This window comes from Bombyx mori, chromosome 9 (genome assembly GCF_030269925.1).
Source record: "Bombyx mori chromosome 9, ASM3026992v2".
Taxonomy (NCBI): domain Eukaryota; kingdom Metazoa; phylum Arthropoda; class Insecta; order Lepidoptera; family Bombycidae; genus Bombyx; species Bombyx mori.
In genome coordinates this window covers 12,700,604-12,723,486 of record NC_085115.1, presented here as the reverse complement: position 1 = coordinate 12,723,486, position 22,883 = coordinate 12,700,604, and the positions used below count along the sequence as shown (strand labels likewise).

The 22,883-nt window shown below is 37.4% G+C and overlaps 2 protein-coding genes across 11 annotated transcripts in view; one reads left to right on the top strand and one right to left on the bottom strand.

Moving 5' to 3' along the window:
* LOC101736107 (histone-lysine N-methyltransferase 2C) overlaps positions 1–22,413 on the bottom strand; it is a 48,754-nt gene extending 26,341 nt beyond the window's left edge. For 2 of the 10 annotated variants that reach the window (XM_038013003.2, XM_038013008.2), the window contains exons 1-30: positions 18,968–19,154; positions 18,732–18,819; positions 17,300–17,510; positions 17,087–17,227; positions 16,711–16,995; positions 16,377–16,638; positions 16,165–16,279; positions 14,095–14,214; positions 13,663–13,832; positions 13,087–13,277; positions 12,699–12,832; positions 12,458–12,558; positions 11,918–12,173; positions 11,679–11,839; positions 10,516–10,762; positions 10,013–10,172; positions 9,634–9,890; positions 9,207–9,305; positions 8,794–9,033; positions 8,445–8,582; positions 8,116–8,291; positions 7,630–7,873; positions 6,892–7,046; positions 6,534–6,649; positions 6,029–6,141; positions 5,360–5,562; positions 4,523–4,639; positions 2,032–2,167; positions 1,160–1,429; positions 579–701 (exon numbers count right to left, since the gene is read on the bottom strand). In XM_038013003.2, coding sequence (XP_037868931.1) covers positions 579–701; positions 1,160–1,429; positions 2,032–2,167; positions 4,523–4,639; positions 5,360–5,562; positions 6,029–6,141; positions 6,534–6,649; positions 6,892–7,046; positions 7,630–7,873; positions 8,116–8,291; positions 8,445–8,582; positions 8,794–9,033; positions 9,207–9,305; positions 9,634–9,890; positions 10,013–10,172; positions 10,516–10,762; positions 11,679–11,839; positions 11,918–12,173; positions 12,458–12,558; positions 12,699–12,832; positions 13,087–13,277; positions 13,663–13,832; positions 14,095–14,214; positions 16,165–16,279; positions 16,377–16,638; positions 16,711–16,995; positions 17,087–17,227; positions 17,300–17,510; positions 18,732–18,819 — 5,029 coding nt within the window. In that variant the 5' untranslated portion in view covers positions 18,968–19,154. Of the gene's footprint in view, positions 1–578; positions 702–1,159; positions 1,430–2,031; positions 2,168–4,522; positions 4,640–5,359; positions 5,563–6,028; positions 6,142–6,533; positions 6,650–6,891; positions 7,047–7,629; positions 7,874–8,115; positions 8,292–8,444; positions 8,583–8,793; positions 9,034–9,206; positions 9,306–9,633; positions 9,891–10,012; positions 10,173–10,515; positions 10,763–11,678; positions 11,840–11,917; positions 12,174–12,457; positions 12,559–12,698; positions 12,833–13,086; positions 13,278–13,662; positions 13,833–14,094; positions 14,215–16,164; positions 16,280–16,376; positions 16,639–16,710; positions 16,996–17,086; positions 17,228–17,299; positions 17,511–18,731; positions 18,820–18,967; positions 19,155–21,775 lie in introns of those variants that run through there. The other 8 variants (XM_062670189.1, XM_038013006.2, XM_038013007.2 and 5 more) reach the window with 8 other exon arrangements.
* On the top strand, positions 19,572–20,817 carry LOC101735759 (peroxiredoxin-4). The gene is given in 4 exon segments (NM_001309566.1): positions 19,572–19,734; positions 19,801–19,918; positions 20,211–20,616; positions 20,761–20,817. Coding segments are annotated over 4 exon segments (744 nt in total).
* Positions 22,414–22,883: the final 470 nt, after the last annotated feature.

Below are 22,883 nucleotides of genomic sequence, written 5' to 3'. Positions count from 1 at the left end.
TGGCAAGAAACATAAAATACTTCATGTATATAAAAAGGCAATTATTTAATTTTAACCGTTTCATATAGGTCATGTAAACTGCGTATAGTGATCAACGACAGCGTAACCCAATTGCGAGATTTTCAAATCGAACTAATTTTTTTAAACACAAAAGCACATAATATCTATACATTAATACGTGATGCAAAAAATTGTACACCTTTTACGAAAATTCCGCGGACGGGGGGATATGAGATTTCCCAAAATTTATAGAATATAGAGGAGTGCAGAATGTTAGTATTTTATTTAAATTACACATAATAAAAACATTACACACACTACCATGTATTTGACACATACATAATAATATATATACTCTTTGTTTATTGTCAAACTTTTGTTATTGCTTGAAGTTTGTGGTCAAATTGAGAATAGGTTAATATTGTTTATCTTTAATATTACTTGTCTATAGCATAGCCTTGGCGAAATCTTTAGTTATAGAAGTATAATAGTTATTGACAATAGAACCATAATTCACGGGACCACTAGTATAGAAAATTAGCCATTTTGCTAGTCATGAGAATTTGAATAGCACTAACGTTGTTCTGGTCTGTGTTGTGGGAGTCCCAGGGTCCGCGTGCGCAACGCAACGGGTAGCGGAGGTCGGAAGGGCTGGCCCTCTTGACTCTGTACTGTATTTGCACCACCTTCTTCTGTCATACCTTTATATAAAAATTAGTAGCATAATTTTTAAATAAAAAGTGAATGATGGACAATCATAATATAGCCAGAGTCTTATTTAATAAGTATTTCTGTTAAACTAAAGGTGTGCGTGAGTCATAGAGTTCTCTATTATTTCCGACCTTAAGTACATGTGGCAAGCCTGTTCGGGTTGATTCTGCCATCTTATTTATTTCTACCAACTAATTATGTATTTTTGTTTAAAAGGCTAGAATATAACAACTGCTGTGCCAGGGAAACTTAGATCTCGTGTCGCGGCTAACGGCGATATTCACAATCGTGTCAATGAGTTCCAGTAACTGATTAACATCACTGGGTCGTGAAAGCGACTACCCGTTTATCATTAAAACGTAAAGTTTGGATTAATTATTTACTCACGAGTCCATAAGATAAAGTTTAGAAATAAAGATCAAGGTAATGTTGGGTACACGGTACGTACGCGGGGGCCACATCTTGTCTGGGTGTCGTTGCAGCAGGTCGCGCAGCTGGCGGTTGATGTCCTCGTTGTTCCCGTAGTGCAGCGGGAAGCGTTGCGCGGTGAAGGCGGCGCGGGGGGCGTCCGGGGGCGCGGGACTGGGCGTCTGGGGGGCCGGGGTGGGGGCGGGGGCGGGGGAGGGGGCCGGCGAGGGAGGCGGCGCCGTCCCGTCCCCGGCACGGAGTCTCTGCATGGCTGCTGCCGTACCATACCGGACTTCGTTACGTACGTGTTCTTGGTGTGTCAATCGAAATGATACATTGTCAAAACGATAAAACGATTTCATTTATAGTGCACTTTATTGCCTTAATTATGACAATGACTTCTGTTTCTCTGTGTAATAAAATCTATAAGCCCTATTAAATTGTATATTTGAAAATATTGCATATCTCCAGTTGTATATGAATTATAATAAAATATAAAGTAAGCTAGTAGTAGGTTATTGATCTTTTGTTGAAGCCTTTCATTTGAACCCCCATTCATGCAGTTAGAAACTGAATATGTATTCAAAGTTAGTAGCCATTCAATAGTCAATAGAATGTAGCTTTACATTTATGATATAAATGAAGACATGAGTGGATGAAGGGGTTAAGTACCATTTTTAAGATTTTCGAGTTTTTTACATTGAACAGAGATGTTATGTGCTTATAAACCATATTAGACATTAAGATGAAGGAATTATGTACGAAGACCAAAGTACAAGTAACAAAAGGTTATTGCCCGTTTTCTTTAACAAATTGGTAAAATTAACAAATTGTATCATATCCCCTTCATCCACTCAGGTCTTCAAATAATAAATAATCAAAATCCCTTAGGCAGTGTCGCCAAGTCTGTACCTTGCATCCGTTGATCGTGTATGATCTGTTGTTGCTGCTGGGTCTGCTGCTGGCGTTGTTGCTGCAAGTTCTTCCACGCCCTCTCCTGCTCGGCCTCTCGAGCACTACGCTGCTGTCCACAAGCCCGTTCCTGTTCCTACACCATATAAACAAACATATTATTCATGCGAAAACAAATAGAATGTACAGAACCTAAACTGACTCAAGTTTTAAAATTTAAAATGACAATTTTCCACAATTCGACGCTTGAAAGGCAAACGTGACTAAGCGAATACCTGAAAAAAATCTATTTTAACGAATCTAGCTGTAGGATTGAAATGATTTTAATAGACATAGAAGTACATATTTTTTGCGCATCGAATATAGTTATTTCCTATCATTTATACATAAAGCAGTTATTGTCGCTTAGTCACGTTTGCCTTTCAAGCGTCGAACATTTTTCTTTCAGCAAAATCGTTTTACGCTTGAATCAGTGTTGGAACTGAACACTTAACTTGACGTCGTCCTTATTAAAAATCGTGTTTCGTTAGATTTATTCAATTTGAAAAAATATTAGAATCGCGTTAAATAATGCAATGACGATATCAAGTATAGCTGAAGATGACATTAGTTCTGACATGCGTTTTCTACCCAGGCAGATTATAACTATAATCATACTATTGTAGACAATTTACATTAGTCTGCTTAACATTATAAATGTACAGACAGCACTGGTCCCGAGGCCAGACTGATCCAAACGGAAGTGTTTAGTAATGCGAACTGTGGCCTGATGATCATTCACGGGGTCTCATATTAGAAGTTTTATACGGTTAATCTATTTAAGAAACTTTTTAAATACATATTTTTTGTTTTCTCTCTTCTATTTCGACTGTCAGAAATTAACATCACTACCATCGTTCGATTTTATAGAACAGTTCCTAGTTATCTAAGTGAAATTAAGATATACTATTTATTATTAGGACACTTCCACAGATTCAGAAATCATTGTTACAAAATTATTTAGTTTTATTTTTTCGTTCAATGTAACAAGTTACAAGCTTTTCACCAAATACAAAGTACACAAGAATAAATTATTCAAGTGTGTAATATATGATATTATTTAGATTATAATGTATTAAAATATGATTTTGTTATTTCTTTTAAGTGTAATTCATGCGCTGTTATAGTATAGGATACGAAGTAATTTAAGAATATATTATCGAAATTATTAAATTACAATAATTTTCTTTTAGTAATTATACGACAGGCATATGTATTACCATTACTCTTAAGTTAAATATGAAAATTAATAACATGAACACAACATTAAGTAACAACTTGAAGAATGGTAGGTACTAAGATACACAATTACTCTAGATTTATATATCAAGATTATAAAACCAAAATTTATACAACACTTATTACCAAATACTATCGTATCAATTCGGTGAAATCTAATCTGAGTTTGCTAAATTTCAATCAATACAGATTTGATTTTCCCGAATTTAAAACAATACCAATTCTTAAAATCACAAAGCTTACAGTAAGTACAATAAAGGCTAATTTCGCAAATCAATCGAGAACCAGAAACTACGATATGTTAGTTGTTAGCACGCCACATCCAGCCACCGATTGCTCCATGTTAAAGCCAACACTACCAAGGCGAAGCGGAAATAAAATAAAATAAACATTACGGACGACAGAGGACGCGGTTCCGGGAGGCATATCGGGATACAACGGGAAGGTCATCGTCCTCGCATAAAAAGCTTAAAGAAAAGTATAACAAAATAATCACACAGCTCACAACGCCATCGAGCAGCCAAAAGTCTTGTTGAGTGATTACAAATTTTGAATTTAATTGAGGTATCGCGAAGGACCGCGGTAGCGAGTTCGTGCGATCACCCAACAATATCGGAACGATACTCGCATACGCACCCTCGGGCCAGAGTTATGTGTTGTTCTTCAATAATTACAATGTGTGTTTTGATTGACTTTACGGTTTAGCGATCACTACAAGCATTGCAAATTTGTAGCGGGTAATTGTTTGACGTGTACTGTGTTGGTAGTGGGGTGTGGAACTAGTCTTGGCGTCGAGTGGTACACAATGCGTCTTATCAACCACATCTCGAAGCGACGCGACTAACTTATTTCTGTAGTGAAAGGTTATTTAATGTTGTAGCGGAAAAAATATATTCGAAAATTGAAATAGTTAACCGTACTGAAAGGTCGCAAACAGACGAAAATATTACACATTATGTTCCTATAACTTCGTTGTTTTTTTTTTCCAAAAAATTTAATATTTGTAAGCTACGTTCCACACTAGATCAGTAGTCACTATGCGGTAGCGGTGTGGTGGTCGGGCGGTGCGTGTGCGAGGGCGCGCGTGTCGCGGTACCGTGTGTTGCGCGAGGCGCGGCAGCGTGCGCATGATCTCGGAGGGGGTGAGCACGCGGATGTGCGCGTCGGCCTCCAGGAGCCCGGCCGCCGTGACCGTGACGTTGGGCGCGCGCACCGGACTGCCGACCGACGCCAGGAGGAGCGCGGGCGCGGCGGGGGCGGCGGCGGGGGGCGCGGGGCTGGCGGCGCGCGGGGCGGGCGGGCTGCGGTCGCCGGTGGAGCCGCTCGAGTTCTGTCGCGCGCCACTCACTACTGTTATTCTGCATCGGGACGCCAACGAACGTCTCCTGGGACGTCCGGAACCCTACCGTAGATCCTCTCGCTTCCACGTGCAGTCGGCACACTACGTCTGACGTCACGTTGCTTTGGCATTCAATTTTATAATGCTAATAAAGCGAAATCCGTTTTATCCATTTGCGATCGCGATGCTCTGTGCGCGAATATTTACATATTTAACACTGAATCAAGCGATAGAATCTACAGCAGTGATTTCAAGCAAACGGCAGCTATGGCCGAGATGTTGTTTGTCCCTCTCTCAATGGACTTCCCAATCGAAATATTCAATCTTGCGATTTTTGTCAAGCATAATCTCTATAGCTCCATAGTTATTTGTGACCTAAACTAAACACAAATAGACCTTCTAAACTATCGCTATAAAGCGACCAAATATCAGTTAAACATCTAATTTCATACACGTAGGTGGGATATTGCATTACCTATATTTTGAGATTGAAGTACATTTCAAACAACATGAATGAATGAAATGAATCAGGAAATCATTAAAGAACATCGAAAGGGACAGAGTCTGATATTTCGTCTCCATTTTCTACCTCTAGCAGATATTAGTGATCTCGTCCTCAAGGTGTATAGTGAACTGCACACGATGTAAACACAGTGGTGAGTGAGTTGGGTTAGCACGCTGCACATCGACGGAGCACACAGACACACATACCTGCTGGGCTTTCTTCATGCGAATGGCGCTCCGGTTGTCCCTAGCCCTTTGCAAGTAGGGCGCCTTGTGCTCCGAGGGCAAGGCGCGCCACTTCTTCAGGATCTGCTTGCACCGATCGACCCAGTTGGGAAACTCGGTTTTCCATTCGGGGTGGTTTGTGTTCGCGTACAGCACGGCGGATATCGTAGCCGCAGAACCTAAGCCTGGATGGAATCGGTAGAGTAGTTTTTTATTGCAATGATCGAAACGCATCAATCAAACGCATTAATTAAAGATTTTTCATCTATACTGAGTGTAGGTCTAAAACGGAAATGTTGCCATCTACTAAGAGGTACCAAATCCAGCTCGGATGTGTATTGTAATGTCGATACAAATAGATAAGGCTGGGGTATCTATCTGCTACCGTTTACAATATGCCGTACAACTACTAATTATGTAAATTTGTAAAATTTCTGCAAGTTTCATTTACATTACAATAAATGCTATGCTACTATAGACGCTTCAGACTACACAGTTAACTAATCAAGTTCAGGTCTCCTCTACATTAATATTAATTTTTCTATTTAATGTGAACAATGCGCCGTAACTATGCACACCGCCAATAAAGCAGTTACAACTAAGTACAGATCTATAGAGTCGGCCGTTAGTTATTAGAGTGGCGATACTGACTCTCGTCGGCGCGCATCTTGTCGGCGCTGCGCTGGTTGTAGGAGGGCGCGGGGGCGGGCGCGGACTCGCTCCACGTGGACTCGCTCACCAGCGGACTCAGCGCGCCCCCACTGCTGCAACAATATTAAACTCGTATTACTTGTGATGGAGCGAATACTTTATTCGACAATTATAAACGAAATTTATTGGGAGAAATCCAATCCATGATGAATATTTAACATTATGTATAAGTATACATTTCAATAATTACACTGCTGGTGATGTATGAAAATTGAAGAATCAGTTCTAATCTGGTAATTTTAATCAGGTAAAGTCTGGTTTAACAGTTTTTCAAATAATTTTCTTGTTTTTTATAATCACAAATATTCTTAACAACGCTCGAATCGTTAAGCTACGAAAAAAAAAACAAAACACTGAAAAATAATGCACTTCTTGTTTAGTTTAAATATTACGACATTCGCTTAAGGAACGGTTATTTCATAACGAGTCAACTTGTAGAACTTACCTGTTCCCAAACTCCGAATGGTAGGGTGACGAGTACTCCATGGGACTCTGCAGCTGCTGTCTCTGAGAGTATGGAGTCATTGCATTCACATAGGATACTGATGATTCCTGTGATTCCTGTTTACAGACCAATAATGTAATATTTATCTCTTATAATTTAACTTTGTTATATCAGAAAATACTGAAGAGATGAACAAGGAATGGATATTGAGAAATGGGAAACTAGCATAATATTGTTACTTACAACTTACACAAATCAATCTTATTTTTTCTACCTGGGATATACTATACCTATACCTATACCTATTATACTCTTAACCTGTACAGTAGATAAGAACGAGCATGTCAGTTTCCTGTACCTGAGAGTCATCAGTAAGGACGCCCTTGAATATCTCGTCGACATCGTTGCTGTCCATGTCGGGAAGCGTGTCGCGCACCATGGCGTCCAAGTTCACGCCCAGCAGCGACAGGTCATCTTTCGGAGATATTGTCGACGCTTGAGATGATGTTGTCTCTGGATTGTTAAATCGTTAATTAATCTCGTTTTGTCTTATTATTTAAGCTAAAGTACCAACTATAAAGATGTTATATTTGCGCGTTTGCCCGTATTATACAAGGCATGCATTTTTATATACCCGATTGTGTTATTGTGGCACATTGAAACAATCTTATTGTATACTTTCGGTAGGCAGCGGCTTGGCTCTGCCCCTGGCATTGTTGAAGTCCATGGGCGACGGTAACCACTCACCATCAGGTGGGCTCGTCTGCCTACAAGGGCAATAAAATAAAATAAAAAATACAATATATTATTTAAGCATACTGCCTATATCCTAAATGGGTGACTTCAATTTTTAATTTAATTTACTCAAAAGTAATTTTTACTTTATTAATTTGAAACTTTAGTATCTAAAATCAAAGACATTTTTATTGTCAAATAGATAAAGGGGGTCCCCTATCAATTTACGTCATCGCCAACTGAAAGCACCTATTTTTTCTCCTCTTCAACATATACATTTTTAGTACCTCTAAAAAAGTAATTTCGATAGTGTTTCTAAAGGTTTGTTTTTAAGGGTTAGGACATTTTTAAGTGATCTTACCGCTGCTAAGGTTCTCAGTTTTCGTGCTATGGGTGGCGGATCCGCTTTCAGCCGCACCCACTGTCGATTCTCCTTCGTTGGTCTGGGGGCCCAACAAGGCATTCTTGAGGGCAGTAGAATCCTCAGTTTGTTTCACTTGACCATCATCTGACTCTGTCTTTATTTTCACACCGTCAGAATTAGTGTTGGATGGATCTTCTTTTTCTTGTTTCGGTTTTAGTGATTGCATTAACTCTAGTTCTTCCTGTATTAAAAATTTTTATTTTGTTTTTTATGTAACATACCATTTGAAAGATTTCTTTTGTAGATAAATTTTAAGCTTCTAAATATGAATTATTCTTTTTATTATCTTTTTGCTATTTTATATCGCTTAGACGAACGAAGCTCATCAACACCACAACATAGATGACGCCACTAAGATCTTATGTAATAATTTGTAGATATGACAAGACAAAAACAACAAAAACAGACAACACCAAAACTCACGTTATTAAGGGTGATGATAACAGTGTTGTCATGATCATTGAAAGAAGTCAAAGCAGCCAGGACATCTTCGCCTTCACTGTCAGAATTCTCAAAGTCAAATTTAAAGTCTCGCAGTTCACGGTATCCTTCTGGGGTATTTGGTCTCAGAGTACCAGCTGGACTCTCTGAAGGGTTACCTGAAATAAGTGAAGTTTCAAGGGTAACTATATATTAAAAGCACGCAATTCCAGAGGCAAAGAGGCAACTTCTAGAGGCATGCCTACTCCATTGATCCTTTTCTTATATACTTAATTTGTGTATGATAAAATACTAAATGAAACGAAACTCACCAGTGGAACTAACAGCAGATTTGACTTGGGGATCGAGGAGTTCCTTTCCAAAAAAAGCTTCTTGCATGTAAGGTGGAAATTGTTCCATCAGTTTTGACCGTGGCTTTCTACGAGGTTTGCGCTTGTTGCTTGGGGATTCTAAATAAAAAGAGGATGTACTGGCATTTTAACTACGCTAAATTGATCATTCATAGATTCATTCAGCATAGATGAATCAGGATATTGTACTGTAAGGGCCTATATTCTATAATATATAACTGATTCAACTTCTTTTATAAAAGACTATAACCATTTCAGTACTTTCTTCCTATATATTATAGAGAAAAACAAAATGCCATCAGTGTTTTACCTCCAGAAGCCTGTGTGCCGTCACCATCTTTGTCTTCATCTGCCTGAGCTTTGATTGTAGTCTGTCTTTGTCTAACCACGAAACCTCCAATACCTAATTTATTGAGGTTTCTTTGTCGTTTCCTTCGGAGTACGGTCAGTCCTGAATCTGTTGTATATACAGTGAACCCCTCAGGAGGGGGACCGTCGGTTAAAATGTTCCACAGAGTTCCTTCTTTAAAGTTTGCGTTAGGAGGAAGACCTGGAAAGAGTATTAGAAACATAATTAAATCTCAAGAAAATAAATAACAAAATTTGGGAATTTATCAGAATATATTTATAATTCTATTAAACTGCAATGTTGACTGATTTATCTCAACAAAATAAAATATATAATACTTGTTGACGAAATAAATATGATAACATTAAACGCACCTGGTTCATCTTTGACTTCGGCTGTGCTGTCAGGCTTGGAGTCGTCGGCCATCTCGACGTCAGCGTTCTGAACCACTGTTTCAATAGATGCCATTATTTCTATTCCAAAATGCCAGCGTCCCACACACAAAAACTCAGATTAGATACTGCTTTCGTATATTCTGGATTCTTAGTTGAAGGATTGATGAAATGTAAAAATTACGAACGGGAATGAAGCGTCAGAATAGCGATCGAAATTCGAAACAGAATCGAAATAATTCATCTTTTTATAACCTACATAAGATTGAATTCAGTAAATCTTAGTCATCAATTACAACCGAGAGCAGCATCAATGTAGTGTTTAGTGTTGAATGAAAAATGGAAAAGTATTAAACTAGCGTGAATGGAATGTTGATATTAATAAGAAGATGACTAAGGAGATAAGTACCGGCATCTTTGTCGGGGTTCTCATTTTTGAAACGCCTCTTTCGTCTGGTATGCGTGATGCCGAGGTCGGCCTCCAGCTGCTTCATGTGGTGCGCGCCGCGCTGCGACAGACACACGTCGTCCACGTAGTACTCGCCCGCCAAGCCCAGCGACTGCGGCGTGGGGCGCGGCGCGCTGCGGGCGGCGCTGGGCACGCACGCCACGCGCGCCACGTGCGGCGGCGCCGTCTCCGCGCCGCGGCATCCCACGCACTTGTACCTGCAGCCACATCAATCACTCGTTCACTTCTCTGAGCTTATCTAATCGTCATCCTCATACTCCCATTTCATTACATGTCAATTACTCCAATACACTTCATCACACAAGAAGAAGAAGCTCACCCAGCTCGACAGCATATTTCGGCATCATTTTCACTGCGAATTGAATCACAGGATGCATGAAGCCACCGAGTACAAGCTTCGCACTGAATGATTAGTTCTCCATCTGAATAAGGTTCGGAACACACACAGCACATCACTAAGGAAGCGCACGGTGCACATTCTGGAAACAGAATAATGATGCATTACAAAATATATAAGCACATATTTTATAAAACAAGAAGTTTATTAAGCCAAAACTAATACCTTTCTACCATATTATTATGTTTGTAGTATGAATCTTCTAACCTTATTTTATTTCTTTTGCAAATGAATACAGCTCGTCGGCGATAGTAACCCTTTTCTTTCTACTTTAACTGATAATAGCCTTGAGAGGCTATTTCAGCGTACCTTACTAGTAGGTGAGCTTACGGGGATCAAACCTGACGAATTTGTTAACACGAACTAACACTACCACCGGATCGGAAAGGCGACCCACTGAGAGGGCCGTGTCTGTTTGTAGTTACCCGTGTAGTTGTCGGTGCACCAGGAGAGCGCGTCGCGCGTGCCGCACGTGAGACAGCGGCGACAGCGCTCGCAGCGCCAGGCGCCGCGCGGCACGTCGGCCAGCGGCGGGCGCGCGCAGTACGTGTGCCACGTGGTGTCGCAGTCGTCGCACAGCAGCAGCAGCATGTCGTCGCCGCGGTTGCCGCAGCCCTCGCACACGGTGCAGTCCAGGCAGCGCCACCCCAACGTCACTATCACTTGAGATACCTATAACGCGCTCTTCAATTGAATATGCAATTTCGAAAAGGGCACATGTCGCATATTTTATCAAATACGTTTTTTCATATATATATTTTTTTTTAAGAGATTTTATGACCTGGTAAGTAAGACCTTTAAGTCATGTCTTATTTTAATTTATATTCTTAATTTTATGAAAAATGATAATATGGAGTGAAATGAAATGAAGATGATTAATTTGAGACATTAATCAACTGGGATGAAATTTAATGAAATGAGATGATATGGGATGAAATATAATCGCAGTAAAATGGTGGTCATTTACTGAGATTTTTTCAGTGGACTTTTTGGAGGAACCCGTGAAGTTACGTCCAGCAGCTTTGTTTCATTTTCCCACATTTGTGCACTTTCACAGATATTAAAAAGTTAATAAACCACCGTTATTACACATTTAAACCTGAAGAAACACTAAATAGACAAAATAAAACAAATCACACAACTTCACTGCTCGCGTTCCCGCCAAAAAGTCTTTTTTTTCATATACATGTAGTTTTGAGAATTACCCACACCCATTTTATAATAATTCCAGTAATTTTCAATTGCTAATTAACACTAAAATATATCTCAAAAATTAATATTTTTAATTTTACACTGCTTTAGAAAATAATCAGTTTTTTTGTTCATTTCCTGGACATTTTACATTTTCAGAGATGCGCCCTTTTCGAAATTGCATATTCAATTACACTTCCAAATGAATACTCGTGGATATTTTAGAACTATTTCAGAATCAAAGAAAGGTGAATATTTTACTGGAAATATGGCAAACTGGCAAAATCGAAAACTAATGGGAGCAGCAAGCAATGCTGCAAAAATTCACAGGACAGTTTTGATGATAGTAAATCCTATATCATTTGATTTACAAAAATGTAACTTAATTTTGTATCACCTTTATGTTTACGCAGTACGGATGATAAGTCTGTCCACACTGGGCACAAGCAATAAGGCATCCCTCAGAGTCCGTACCGACAGCACCACACATAACGCACAAATCTTGTGTGAGCACAAACTTGTCTTTGCTTGAACACAGCACTAGTTTATTCTCCATTCCTAAAATTAATCATTTACAATTTTATCAAAGAAATAATTCAAAAAAAATGTTGTACTAGTTTTTGTATTTATGCATACCTGGATCATCCTCAGAGCTTTTACTGTCAGGAGCTTGGGGTCTCTGTAGCCCCAATCCTGGTACTCCAAAAACTCCTCGCATTTTAGGTTTAGATGCCCTTTTCCGACCGAAGTCCAACAGAGAACGTTGGCGTTTCTGGAAGCCCAACTTGCCACCCGCAGGGAATCCACCTTTCAGTTTGTAGCCTCCAATTTTTTTTTTGGCTACCTTTGAAGATACTGAGAAAGGTTTTCCTTTTCCAAGACCAACATCAGGCTACAATAAAAAATGAACATCACTAAGGGCCAGATGTTGCCTTTTACTGAATACTTCTGACTTGAGAATTTATTTGAAACTGAATAAAACAGTGCTTTGTAATGGGCTGGACTGACAATCTAAATTTTCAGAACTCCTATATATTTCAATCTACCCAATTAATGGAAAATATAATTCATGTTATTAAGATACACATTCATGAACCTGTCTTTAAATAAGACATAAGCCATTCGAATTTTCATATAAAGTTCTGAATCTGTTATAGGTAGTAAATTGATCATCACCTTTGTTTCAATCGCAAGTGGGTCCTGATCTTGTAAATTAGAGTTGTCATCTCCATATGAAGAATCTTGAGACACTGAAGCAGTGCTATCTTCTTCAAAAGCTGTTAAAATTATTAGAATGAAGTTGTTTGAATTTTAAAAATACTGAGATGAGCATTTGAAAGGTGAAATAAGTACATTTAAGTATAACAGGTTTCAGGAAATAAGTGTTATATTTATTACTCTGTACTCTATTACTTACACCCAGGTTTAGATCCGGTCAGTGCAAGTTGACTCTTGCATATAGGACAGCTGTATTCATAAGATGGATTCTGATCTTTGTTTTTCCTATACTGTTGAGGCTCCGCATCTGGATCACAGGTGCCATGGACGTATCTTAAAGAAATCAATCATTTTACATTTAATACTGGATGAATAACGATTGATGATGATGATGAATATTTCAATACCAATACTTTAAAGGTTTTTTTTCCGATTACTATGTATACTATTCTTTTGATAAATGTTTATTCGAAATTCAGAATGAACAGAAAAAAAGAAATTTACTAGTAAGCAATTTTTACTGTGCCTGAAGTTGTCATAATATGAGTATTGGAGTATAGCAGCAAGTGTGAAGGGTAGTAAGGTACCTCTTGCAGAGCGTGCACCGTATCATGTCGCGGTAGGCGGCGGCGCGGTAAGCTCGGCGACACAGCGGACAGCACGAGCCCTTGTTGCGCTGCTGGTAGCACGAGTCGCACACCGTGTAGTGCGCGTGCCAGCGGGACGACGGCCCGGCGCCCGGCGACCGCGACCCGCAGTCGGAGCACACCCGGCAACACTGCCGACACGGATTCAATTTCAACTGTACACGTAGTTATTAATTTGTGACCGACTAGCTGACCCGGCAGACTTCATAGTGCCTCAATCGATAAATAAAAGACCTAAACTTTTGTATAAAATAAACTTAAAACAAACAAAAGGAATTCGTCCGACGGGGGACACATCAAATGAAAAACAAAATTGTTATGTTCATTTAATTCCGAGCATTTTCATATTTATCCTATATACCTTTTAAACCTTCTCTGGACTTCCACAAATAATTCAAGACCAAAATTAGCCAAATCGGTCCAGCCGTTTTCGAGTTTTAGCTAGACTAACGAACAGCAATTCATTTTTATATATATAGATAGATATTGCAGTGCCTGCAGCCGAGTGTTAGTTACCTTGCACTTCCAGCCGTACTTGGGCACGGTGGCCATGAGAGGTCGTAGACAGGCGGCGTGGTAGAGCTTGTCGCAGTGGTCGCAGCACACGGCGCGCGCCTCGCCCGGCGCCGGCTCGCGGCACACCTGGCACACGCGGCACCCGCGGCACGCCCAGCCCGACCGGACGCCTGTAACACGACACGCAATGCAATTGCAGTATTTAAATAGTTTTTTTTTTTTTATATTTACAGCTGAGCTGCTTTTAGTAATACTCCATGTTCAATGGTAGACCAGTTTTATATTCTTATACAACAAATTAATCTTTTACCTTATGTCTCAAGGTACCTAGCTACCTTCAGCAGCATTCGTGTTATAGACTTTAGTTATCACGTAATAGCAGGTGTGGAGTCAGCTCGTCTATCTACAACGCAATAAAAGCGATAAACCTACCTGGTAGCTGAGCAAGACCGACACAAGTTCCATGATAATGCGCTCCACAAACCACGCAAGTCATCAGATTCGCAATATCGCCGATAGTCCTACAAGTCCTGCAGTCGATTTCTGATGTACCTGCAAATTAAATTCAATGTACATCTTTGAAATGCCTTTTATTATATTTAAAAAAACTTTTGGGGCAGGGACTAATCAACAAATAAGTCGAGTCGAATATCTCGTTCGGCGACGCATGAGGCCGCCCAGGCGGGAAAATAAGGTTTTTTTTAACTAATAAATAAAAAAGAATGTTTGTTTGTCCATTCCCTTACTTTTTTTTCGGTTTGATAGAAACTTCCATAGGATAAAGAGTTGCTTGACCTATAACTCTGTAAGTCGATAATAATACGTAATACATAAAAAAAAACTGTCACATTTATATTAGCAGACATAGAAGAAATTACCCAGGTCTGCTTGCTGTCATATCATTTATGATGATGAAAGAATCATATATATTCATTGGCTAGTTAATTTGATTATTGGATAATGGCAGGGTCAAATAAAATAGATGCTTGCTGATCAGATTTCATGACGATTTATCTTATTAAACAGTCTACTACATGTGTAGATAACTATATATATTAGTTTATAAGTAAGTATAATGTTAGTACACAATCAGCACTTTGTGGACGAATTTTTGTATTTATTGTAAAATTCAGATAATAGGCTTAAAAGCTAGAAATTAACATATAGTCGGATTTTTAATTAGACGAAGCCAGCTGACAGTAGCTAATGTCACTTTGTGAAATAATGTTGCTATATTTAAAGTAATAGTGATGCGTTCAGTTCTCGTTCAATCACATGAATGAACAATGAGTGTAAAGAGTTAATCATTAATTTCAAACTATAAAAGAATATTATTTATATTTTACAATAAAATTGTATTAAAGTGCTCCAATATATGTTACTAGTAGTATCAGTTTTTTTATTGGAGTTTACTCCTTTAGAATCGATTTACATATATAGGCCCGGGGTATGAAAATTATGGGGACCAAAATCGTACTAGCATGTCACACGAAATGCGTTATGCGCCTGATTGGCTCCTGATGGCGTGATGCGTGCGCGCGCCAATCGGGAGCCAACGCGCGGCCGCGTTATCGCAGGTGACGCCGGGCTGCTGCGCCGGCAGTCCGCCACAAAGCCTCGTACTGATCGCGCGTTTCTCTCATTATTGTATTTTCATATATTTGTTAGTCGTTTGTTTTGTGTCTCGTTAATTTGTTAATAATCTGTAGTGTATCGTGTTGTCGTAATATAGAACTATTTCTCGTATTGTTTCGTTTAATTTTTTATATCCAGTAAACTCCAGTCGTGCGTCGGAGCGGACACACACTTTTTTTTCATTACCTACCCATAATTGTTATATTTTATACGTCTATAATTTCAACTATATGATGTATTGGAAATAGGACAGTCTTACAAGCTTCCTCGCAATGTTTTTCTTAATGTTTAAAACACTCGGTATTCAGTACAGGTAGATACTATAGGAACATAATATTTCGTCGAAAACTCGTTGGTATGTACAAAGCACGCCTAAAATACGAACCCCGTACCCGATATCGGCAATTCGGCACACCAACTATTCACTAGACAATCGAGGCAGTTTCATTAATTCAGGAGTTTTTTCATACGTTCACTTTGTCACAACACTATTTTTATTTCATCAAAAACTGACAACACAGTAAACGTCAGTTGACTTCGTCTAATAAAAAATCCGACTATAGACGCTTCATTTTTTGTCATTATGAACCTCTTGCAGGTTGTAAATGAATTCACTAAGCAATATCAAATTGTTTTTGATTAAACTAGGTCTTTACATGTCCATTTAAATTGACATGACAACATAAAAACTCTTATTTCATCCCTAATCTGGACATAGATATTTTGCATGCATGCATTGCATATATTTTTTTAGAAAATATTACTACTGTATATGTTTCTGTGAAACCACATGTACAATTAAGACATGGATTGCTAGTAATTTTAAAATTTTGTTTTATTTTTATATGATAAAAATTATATACTTACAGACAAGGGGAACTTGATATAAATGATCTTTACAAAATGAGCCCTTGCTTTGAAAATCCATAAAACCACCTGATGCTAGAAGACATGGTAGATGGTAGTATTTGTTACAGCTCATCTGCAATAAAAGAAACATTATTTTTTAGCATTCCATGTAATTTATGCAATACAATTTGATTGATATATGTTTACTTCACTGAATTTATCTTTCATACCTTACAAGGAATACTTGCACCATGTCTAGTACAAAAGGCACATTTTCTTGTAAGAGCAGAAGTGACTATTCCTCTGATTCTCGTCTCCTCTGCTTGCTCAAGGTCTTCCTCAGATGATGTTGCTTGGAATGGTGGACTGAACTCAAGGCAACAACGGTGAATGTACAATGCTCCAGAAGACACTACTGCTTGTATTTCTAGAGAGTCATTGTGACCGATAATTGATAATTCATCTGTGTGTTCCATATTGTAGAGTGGTGTTCTAAAACATTATATTGAAGCATAATTTGAAAATTTCAAAAAAAAAGTCAATTTAAGATTAATGAAACCTTACTTGCACTTGTTGAAAGATTTCTGGCGCCTGCTGAGCGGTAGCCCAAGAGGATGTTGGTTGGGATCTACTAGCTCTGGTGGAGGAGAAACTAAGCCTGGTGTGACAGGTGTCGTTGGAGTACTAGTAGGAGTAGCAATGCTTGTTGGTGTGGCTCCTCCTGAATTGGTAACTAAAGGTGTCGTACTACCCTCTGCTTCACCAATATTGCAATGAATTTGTCTCATTTCACCCTGGCCTAGTTGACTGCGTTCACCCAAGTTACAAAGTGAGCAAACTTTACCAGGCCTAAAATATATTTAATATTTTTAATTGATTAAAATAGATAAGTTTATAGAGTTAGCTTATATTAGGTTCATTAGATATAGTCCATATTTACCATTTTTCGGGCATATAGGGAGGTTCCTCGGGGACAGGTGGTATTGTAAAATCATCTTCGTCCATCATGTCTTCAGATGCATCATCCCTACTACCACGATGTCTTTTTGCCCCTCTTAAAGATCCTGGATTTCCTCTGTATCTGTATACAGTTTAATTATTATTATTTTGGACATGACTTCAAAAGAAACAAAATAGATTTTTAAACGTTCACCTTCTAACAATCTTGCCTTCACGAGCTAACTTGGGTCCTTCTTTCCGTGGTCTACCCGGACCTCGCCTGGCCGAGGTAAAAAACGGGCGAGTGTAACCTTGATGATGGAAGAAGGATGGTTGTGTGAGACCTGCATGGGGAGATGCTGGTTCTTCACCTCGAGGAGATGACGCACATGATGTTGGTGTCGACCCAGGTCCGGTGTAAAATTCTTTAAATGTGAAGCATGAAATATTTATTATTAAACATTTGATTCAATAGGTTATAAAATAATGTTTTGGACAAAACATGAATATGAAATTATTAGATATTCTCCACATTGTTTGTAAGTTAAATATTTCCACTGCAAAATGTATTTGCATCTGGTTAAATTATCACAAAATGATTTTGTATTTCCAAGTGATGTTTATGATGATGGTCAAAAACAAAAAGACAACTAAATTTACTGTTCCCTGAATGTATGAACTGAATGTTTGTTTGGTGAAGTACTTGAGGAAGAAAGTTAGGGGGCTATTTAAAATATTTAACAGATTAGATGAAATTAAATACCAGCATCTTAGAATTTATAGGAAAGTTCTCTGCGGAGTAGGTAGCACTTATTTTAAGGAGGTTGTGAGGCAGGTTCATGTTGATGATGCTGACTCATGATTATGGACAACAGATTCAGATATGAAGCCTTAATGGCTGTTTAGTGTTGTTTTGCAAAATGAGAATTTTAATGCAATACAAGCAAACCGGCCTGACCTGGAGCAATGTTAAGGAGCAAGTGCAAGACAGGGTGAAGGGGAGATAACTTATGAGGGCCCTATGTACCAGAGTGGTACCTTAGGACTACAACAACAACAACAATCAAACTTTTTATTGCACGTTTTTTATAGTTTTATAAGCTTTGATCTTAGTACTTTTACCAAATTATGACAGCACCTGAATGGTATCTTTCCAAATGTTTTCAGTACAAAGAAATACATATTGCTTATGCATTTTAGCCTAGATAATAGCAGACCTCGGGAGCTAAAATAGCATCACAATTACAATACATTTTGGAATTTGTTCTGATGTTTAGTAGTAGATATATCGAATAGGAAATTTGTTTTAAGAAATTTATATTAGATAGTGAGAGTTATTTAGAAAATAAAACTTAATGCTGACAAAATTTCACTGAGAAAAGGCATAAAATAAAATGCATGTAACACGATTTTATAAGTTAGTTATGAGCTATTATTTTTTCTCATTCAGGTTATTTTCTTCAAGTAAAATTCATTTGGCACAATTTGAAATAAAAAGCTTTTCTCATAAAATAATTTATGAAAAAATCAATGTGTGAACATAATGTTAGCTTTGGGAAATCTTACTTTGATAATAATGATTGATGAAAAAATTTACAGGAGAAAACATCACTTTTTAATTTTTGATATAAAGAAATTGAAATTACCTGAAGACGGCGGGGCTTCGCCTTCATCTTCTGATCCATCATCAGCTAACAAATCTACCTCTAGAACATTTTCGTCCGGTACTTCCATCTAAAACACAATTTTACTTATCGCTGGTATAATAATGACACGAAAAACAAGGCATCTTTATGGTTGTGACGAAATTATTTACAACCATAGCATCGAACTAATGTGACCGCCATAATGAACAAGTAGATCCAAAACTTGCCTAACTTACCGCAAGAACTTGCGATGGACCGGAAAATTAATTTAAAGTTTGAAGAAAATTAAAAAGAAAAATCTAAATCATTTTCGTATTACAATTTACAAAACACAAAAAATTAAATTCGCTAAATGCGAACGAAATGAAACGCTTCGTAGTGGTGTAAATTTACAATTTACGAACATGAGAGACGGGAAACGAATGAACTTGTGGATATGTCAACAACACTTTTGGTTGTTAATTCGTTCAACGATTCATTTAAATCGATTTTGAAATACATCTAAATTTATTAAAATTGTAGTTTAAAGTAAATGTATCGTGTCGTAAAATTGGTGGAAATGAATTTATTAATTTCATACTAAACAAATAGTTAGATTTTATGTTATCCATATTGTGATACCACAATGGTCGTGTTATCGCCGTTATACCTGTTATCTCTGACGTGGCTACTCTTTGTACGTTTGCAACCCAATTGTAATGTTTCTGTCGCGTTGTTTTATTTCTTGGCAAGTTCGCATTTGGCATTTGATTAAACCAACAAGAAAGTTATCCTTTATATGCTGTGCTAAATGTGTCTACGTCTTGTATTTAATAAAGAGCTGTATTACAATTTAACATTATGAAAAACATGCTATTTATCATCATAACTGTGCTTTTAAGTGTAATGACTTGTTCGTCTTCACTTTTTGATGGTGATTCGTGTTACTCGTTTGGAAGTGGTAATGTTTTTCCGGGTGGAGCGCGAAAAATCGATCATAAATTACAATTTACAAAAGCTATGAGTGAGTTTCATTGAATTAAATAAACAAAAAAAAAAGCTTGTGTACAAAAATTTCTCATTTTAACAGTTTCAAAACCGGCACCGGAGTGGGAGGCTACTGCTGTAGTTAATGGAGAGTTCACTCAACTTTCGTTATCAAGTTTCAAAGGAAAGTACCTTGTATTTTTCTTCTATCCTCTGGATTTGTGAGTATTCTTTATTATAAATATATATTTTAAATACATAAATCGATATTTTTTAATATACAAAAAATATATTTCAATATAAGTATTTTTAAGCAATTTATAACTTAAGACCTTATTTAATGTATAGTCGAAAGTAGGTGATAATAAATAGGAAATGACAATTAGTAACCTTTGACCACAAATGTCAGAAACGCTGGGTACAGAAGTAACTTTCGATTAAAATATCTAATATGCCAATAGAAAATTTAATGACAATGATAACACTAACTTTATTTCTTTTTTTTTATTACAGTACATTCGTATGCCCTACGGAAATTTTGGCCTTCTCTGAAAGAATTGAAGAATTCAGGAAAATAAACACAGAAGTTGTAGCATGCTCTGTTGATTCACATTTCACTCATCTAGCTTGGATAAATACTCCACGTAAAGAGGGAGGCTTAGGAAAGATTAACATACCCCTACTAAGTGACTTAACACATTCTATTGCAAAAGACTACGGGGTTTATTTGGAGGATCTGGGCCATACTTTAAGAGGATTGTTTATAATTGATGACAAAGGAATTCTACGACAAATAACAATGAATGATTTGCCAGTAGGACGTTCAGTTGATGAAACATTGAGACTTGTTCAAGCATTCCAATACACTGATAATCATGGTGAAGTTTGCCCAGCAGGCTGGAAACCTGGTCAGGACACAGTGAGTAATAAACATGCTTATATTTATCTTGATATTGTTTAACTTAATAACATTACTAGAATGAAGATTAATATAATTTACGTGCTACCATATTTTACATAATTTATGTTGATATAATCCTGACGTTTTTATAATTTGTTTCAGATTATACCAAATCCTTCTGAGAAGAAGAAATATTTTGAAAAGGTTGCTAAAAATTAAAATAAAATATTACTATCAAAATCAAAAAGGAGTATGTATAGGGAACTATTTTCTGTACTGTTGATATGAAATCCAATAATTTATTATTATTAATGGTTTCGAGGGTAAGATAGCTATATTCATGATGCGGTGCCCAGATGCCGTAAGATGTGCAACACCATTTATGTGATAATGCATTAAGTTCACTTGAAACTAGATATTCCAGTGGCTGACTACCCATATAAACCACAAAACATCTTGACAATTAGTAATACAAATATGTTAATGTCTGGCTTACACTAAAATCATTGAAATGGTATTGATGACGTCGTAGCAGGCAATTTGGAAATTTATACCTACAAAATACTCCAAATCTACTTAATACATCACATTGGAAATAAGATAAGACTGATAAATTACAGATATAATGCATTAATAAAGAAATTATTTTTACTGTTTTTGGTACATATAATAAGTATAGGAGTTCAATTTATCTGGGTCCTATCACATGACATAAACAAAATTATTTTTTACGTCAGATTCTAATATTTAAATAAAAAAAATGACTTAGTACAGTTTTCTTGTGTTTTATTTTTGTTTTTGAAATAGCTTAATATATTTATTTTTCAGCCACTTGCCCTTATCACAAATTTATGTATAAGCCTTCTTAAGAATTCTTACTCAAAATATTTTTAGCCCATAAATGGAGATTTATGATTTATGACCGAATTGAACGATAACCGAAATCGATTTTTGTGTATCACTATAAAAAAGTTCGTACATCACTTAAAAGCTGGATTTTAATTTTAATCAGGATTCAGAAGGCAAATAGATTTATTAAGGAGCGCATACATATAGAATTTGACTCATCCTCTTCCGAGGCTTGCCTTACGAGCTTTGGAAAAAATATTCAGATGGGCGTACTGTTTGAATTTGGCATTGTAAATCAAACTATATAAAATAGGATTGACACGCTTACTTTGGGGTCTGTGTGCACAAAGACGGAAAGCGTAAATACTACTCTCCTCCTCCCGATCCACTGACGGTGCTTCTAGGTACTTCCAGCACCGGTAACCGTTGTCGTCGAACCCGTCGCTTGCGACGAAGGGCTCGACGATTAAATTAACTCTCAGACACAGCCCACTGAGTTTCTCGCCGGATCTTCTCAGTGGGTCGCGTTTCCGATCCGGTGGAAGATTCTGCGAAGCACGGCTCTTGTTAGGGTTCGTGTTAGCAACGTCATCAGGTTTGAGCCCCGTGAGCTCACCTACTAGTTAGGGTTACGCTGGAATAGCCTCTCAAGGCTACCAGCTTACGTAGGAAAAAAAAAAGAAAAAAAACTACTCTCCTGTCTAATTTTACTGCCTAAGTACTGACAAGGTTGCAGGACAATAAAGTTGTTTAATTGTTTTCTTAAATATTCTAGCTAAACTTGGAATAAATCGTTTTTAGAGAATTAATCCTATTTTACAACTATATACTTATTGTTTTGTTGATAACTTATTTAAATAAAAAAATATATTTTTAACTATTATTGATCGAAGATTTTTAATTATAACGAACCCTTTATACTTAGTGATATATACTGTTACAATTAAAAATAAACAAAATATTACCTTTGAATTTGGAATCTGTCATTTTTATATGATTGCTCATTGAGTTTTCTCATTTTGGCGCCAATACATTGTACAATATTTTGCGATATTAAAATGGAGTGGGGTGATAAAGAGAACCGAATCGCTGTGATTGCATTACACAAAGTAGGTATAGAGCCAAATGCAATTTTTAAAACTCTCCATACGCTTGGTATTAGTAAAATGTTTGTGTACCTACCGGGCTAATAATAGGTGCAATGAGACCTCCTCTGTTTGTGACAGAAAAATATCTGGCCGTCCACGTAGTGTTCGTACGAAAAAGGTGGTCAAAGCAGTAAGGGAAAGAATTCGAAAAAATCCTGTCCGAAAGCAAAAGATTTTATCTCGGGAGATGAAGATAGCACTTCGAACCATGTCGCGTATTTTAAAAGATGACTTAGGACTTGCAGCCTATATGAGACGTACTGGTCATTTCTGAACCGATAATTTAAA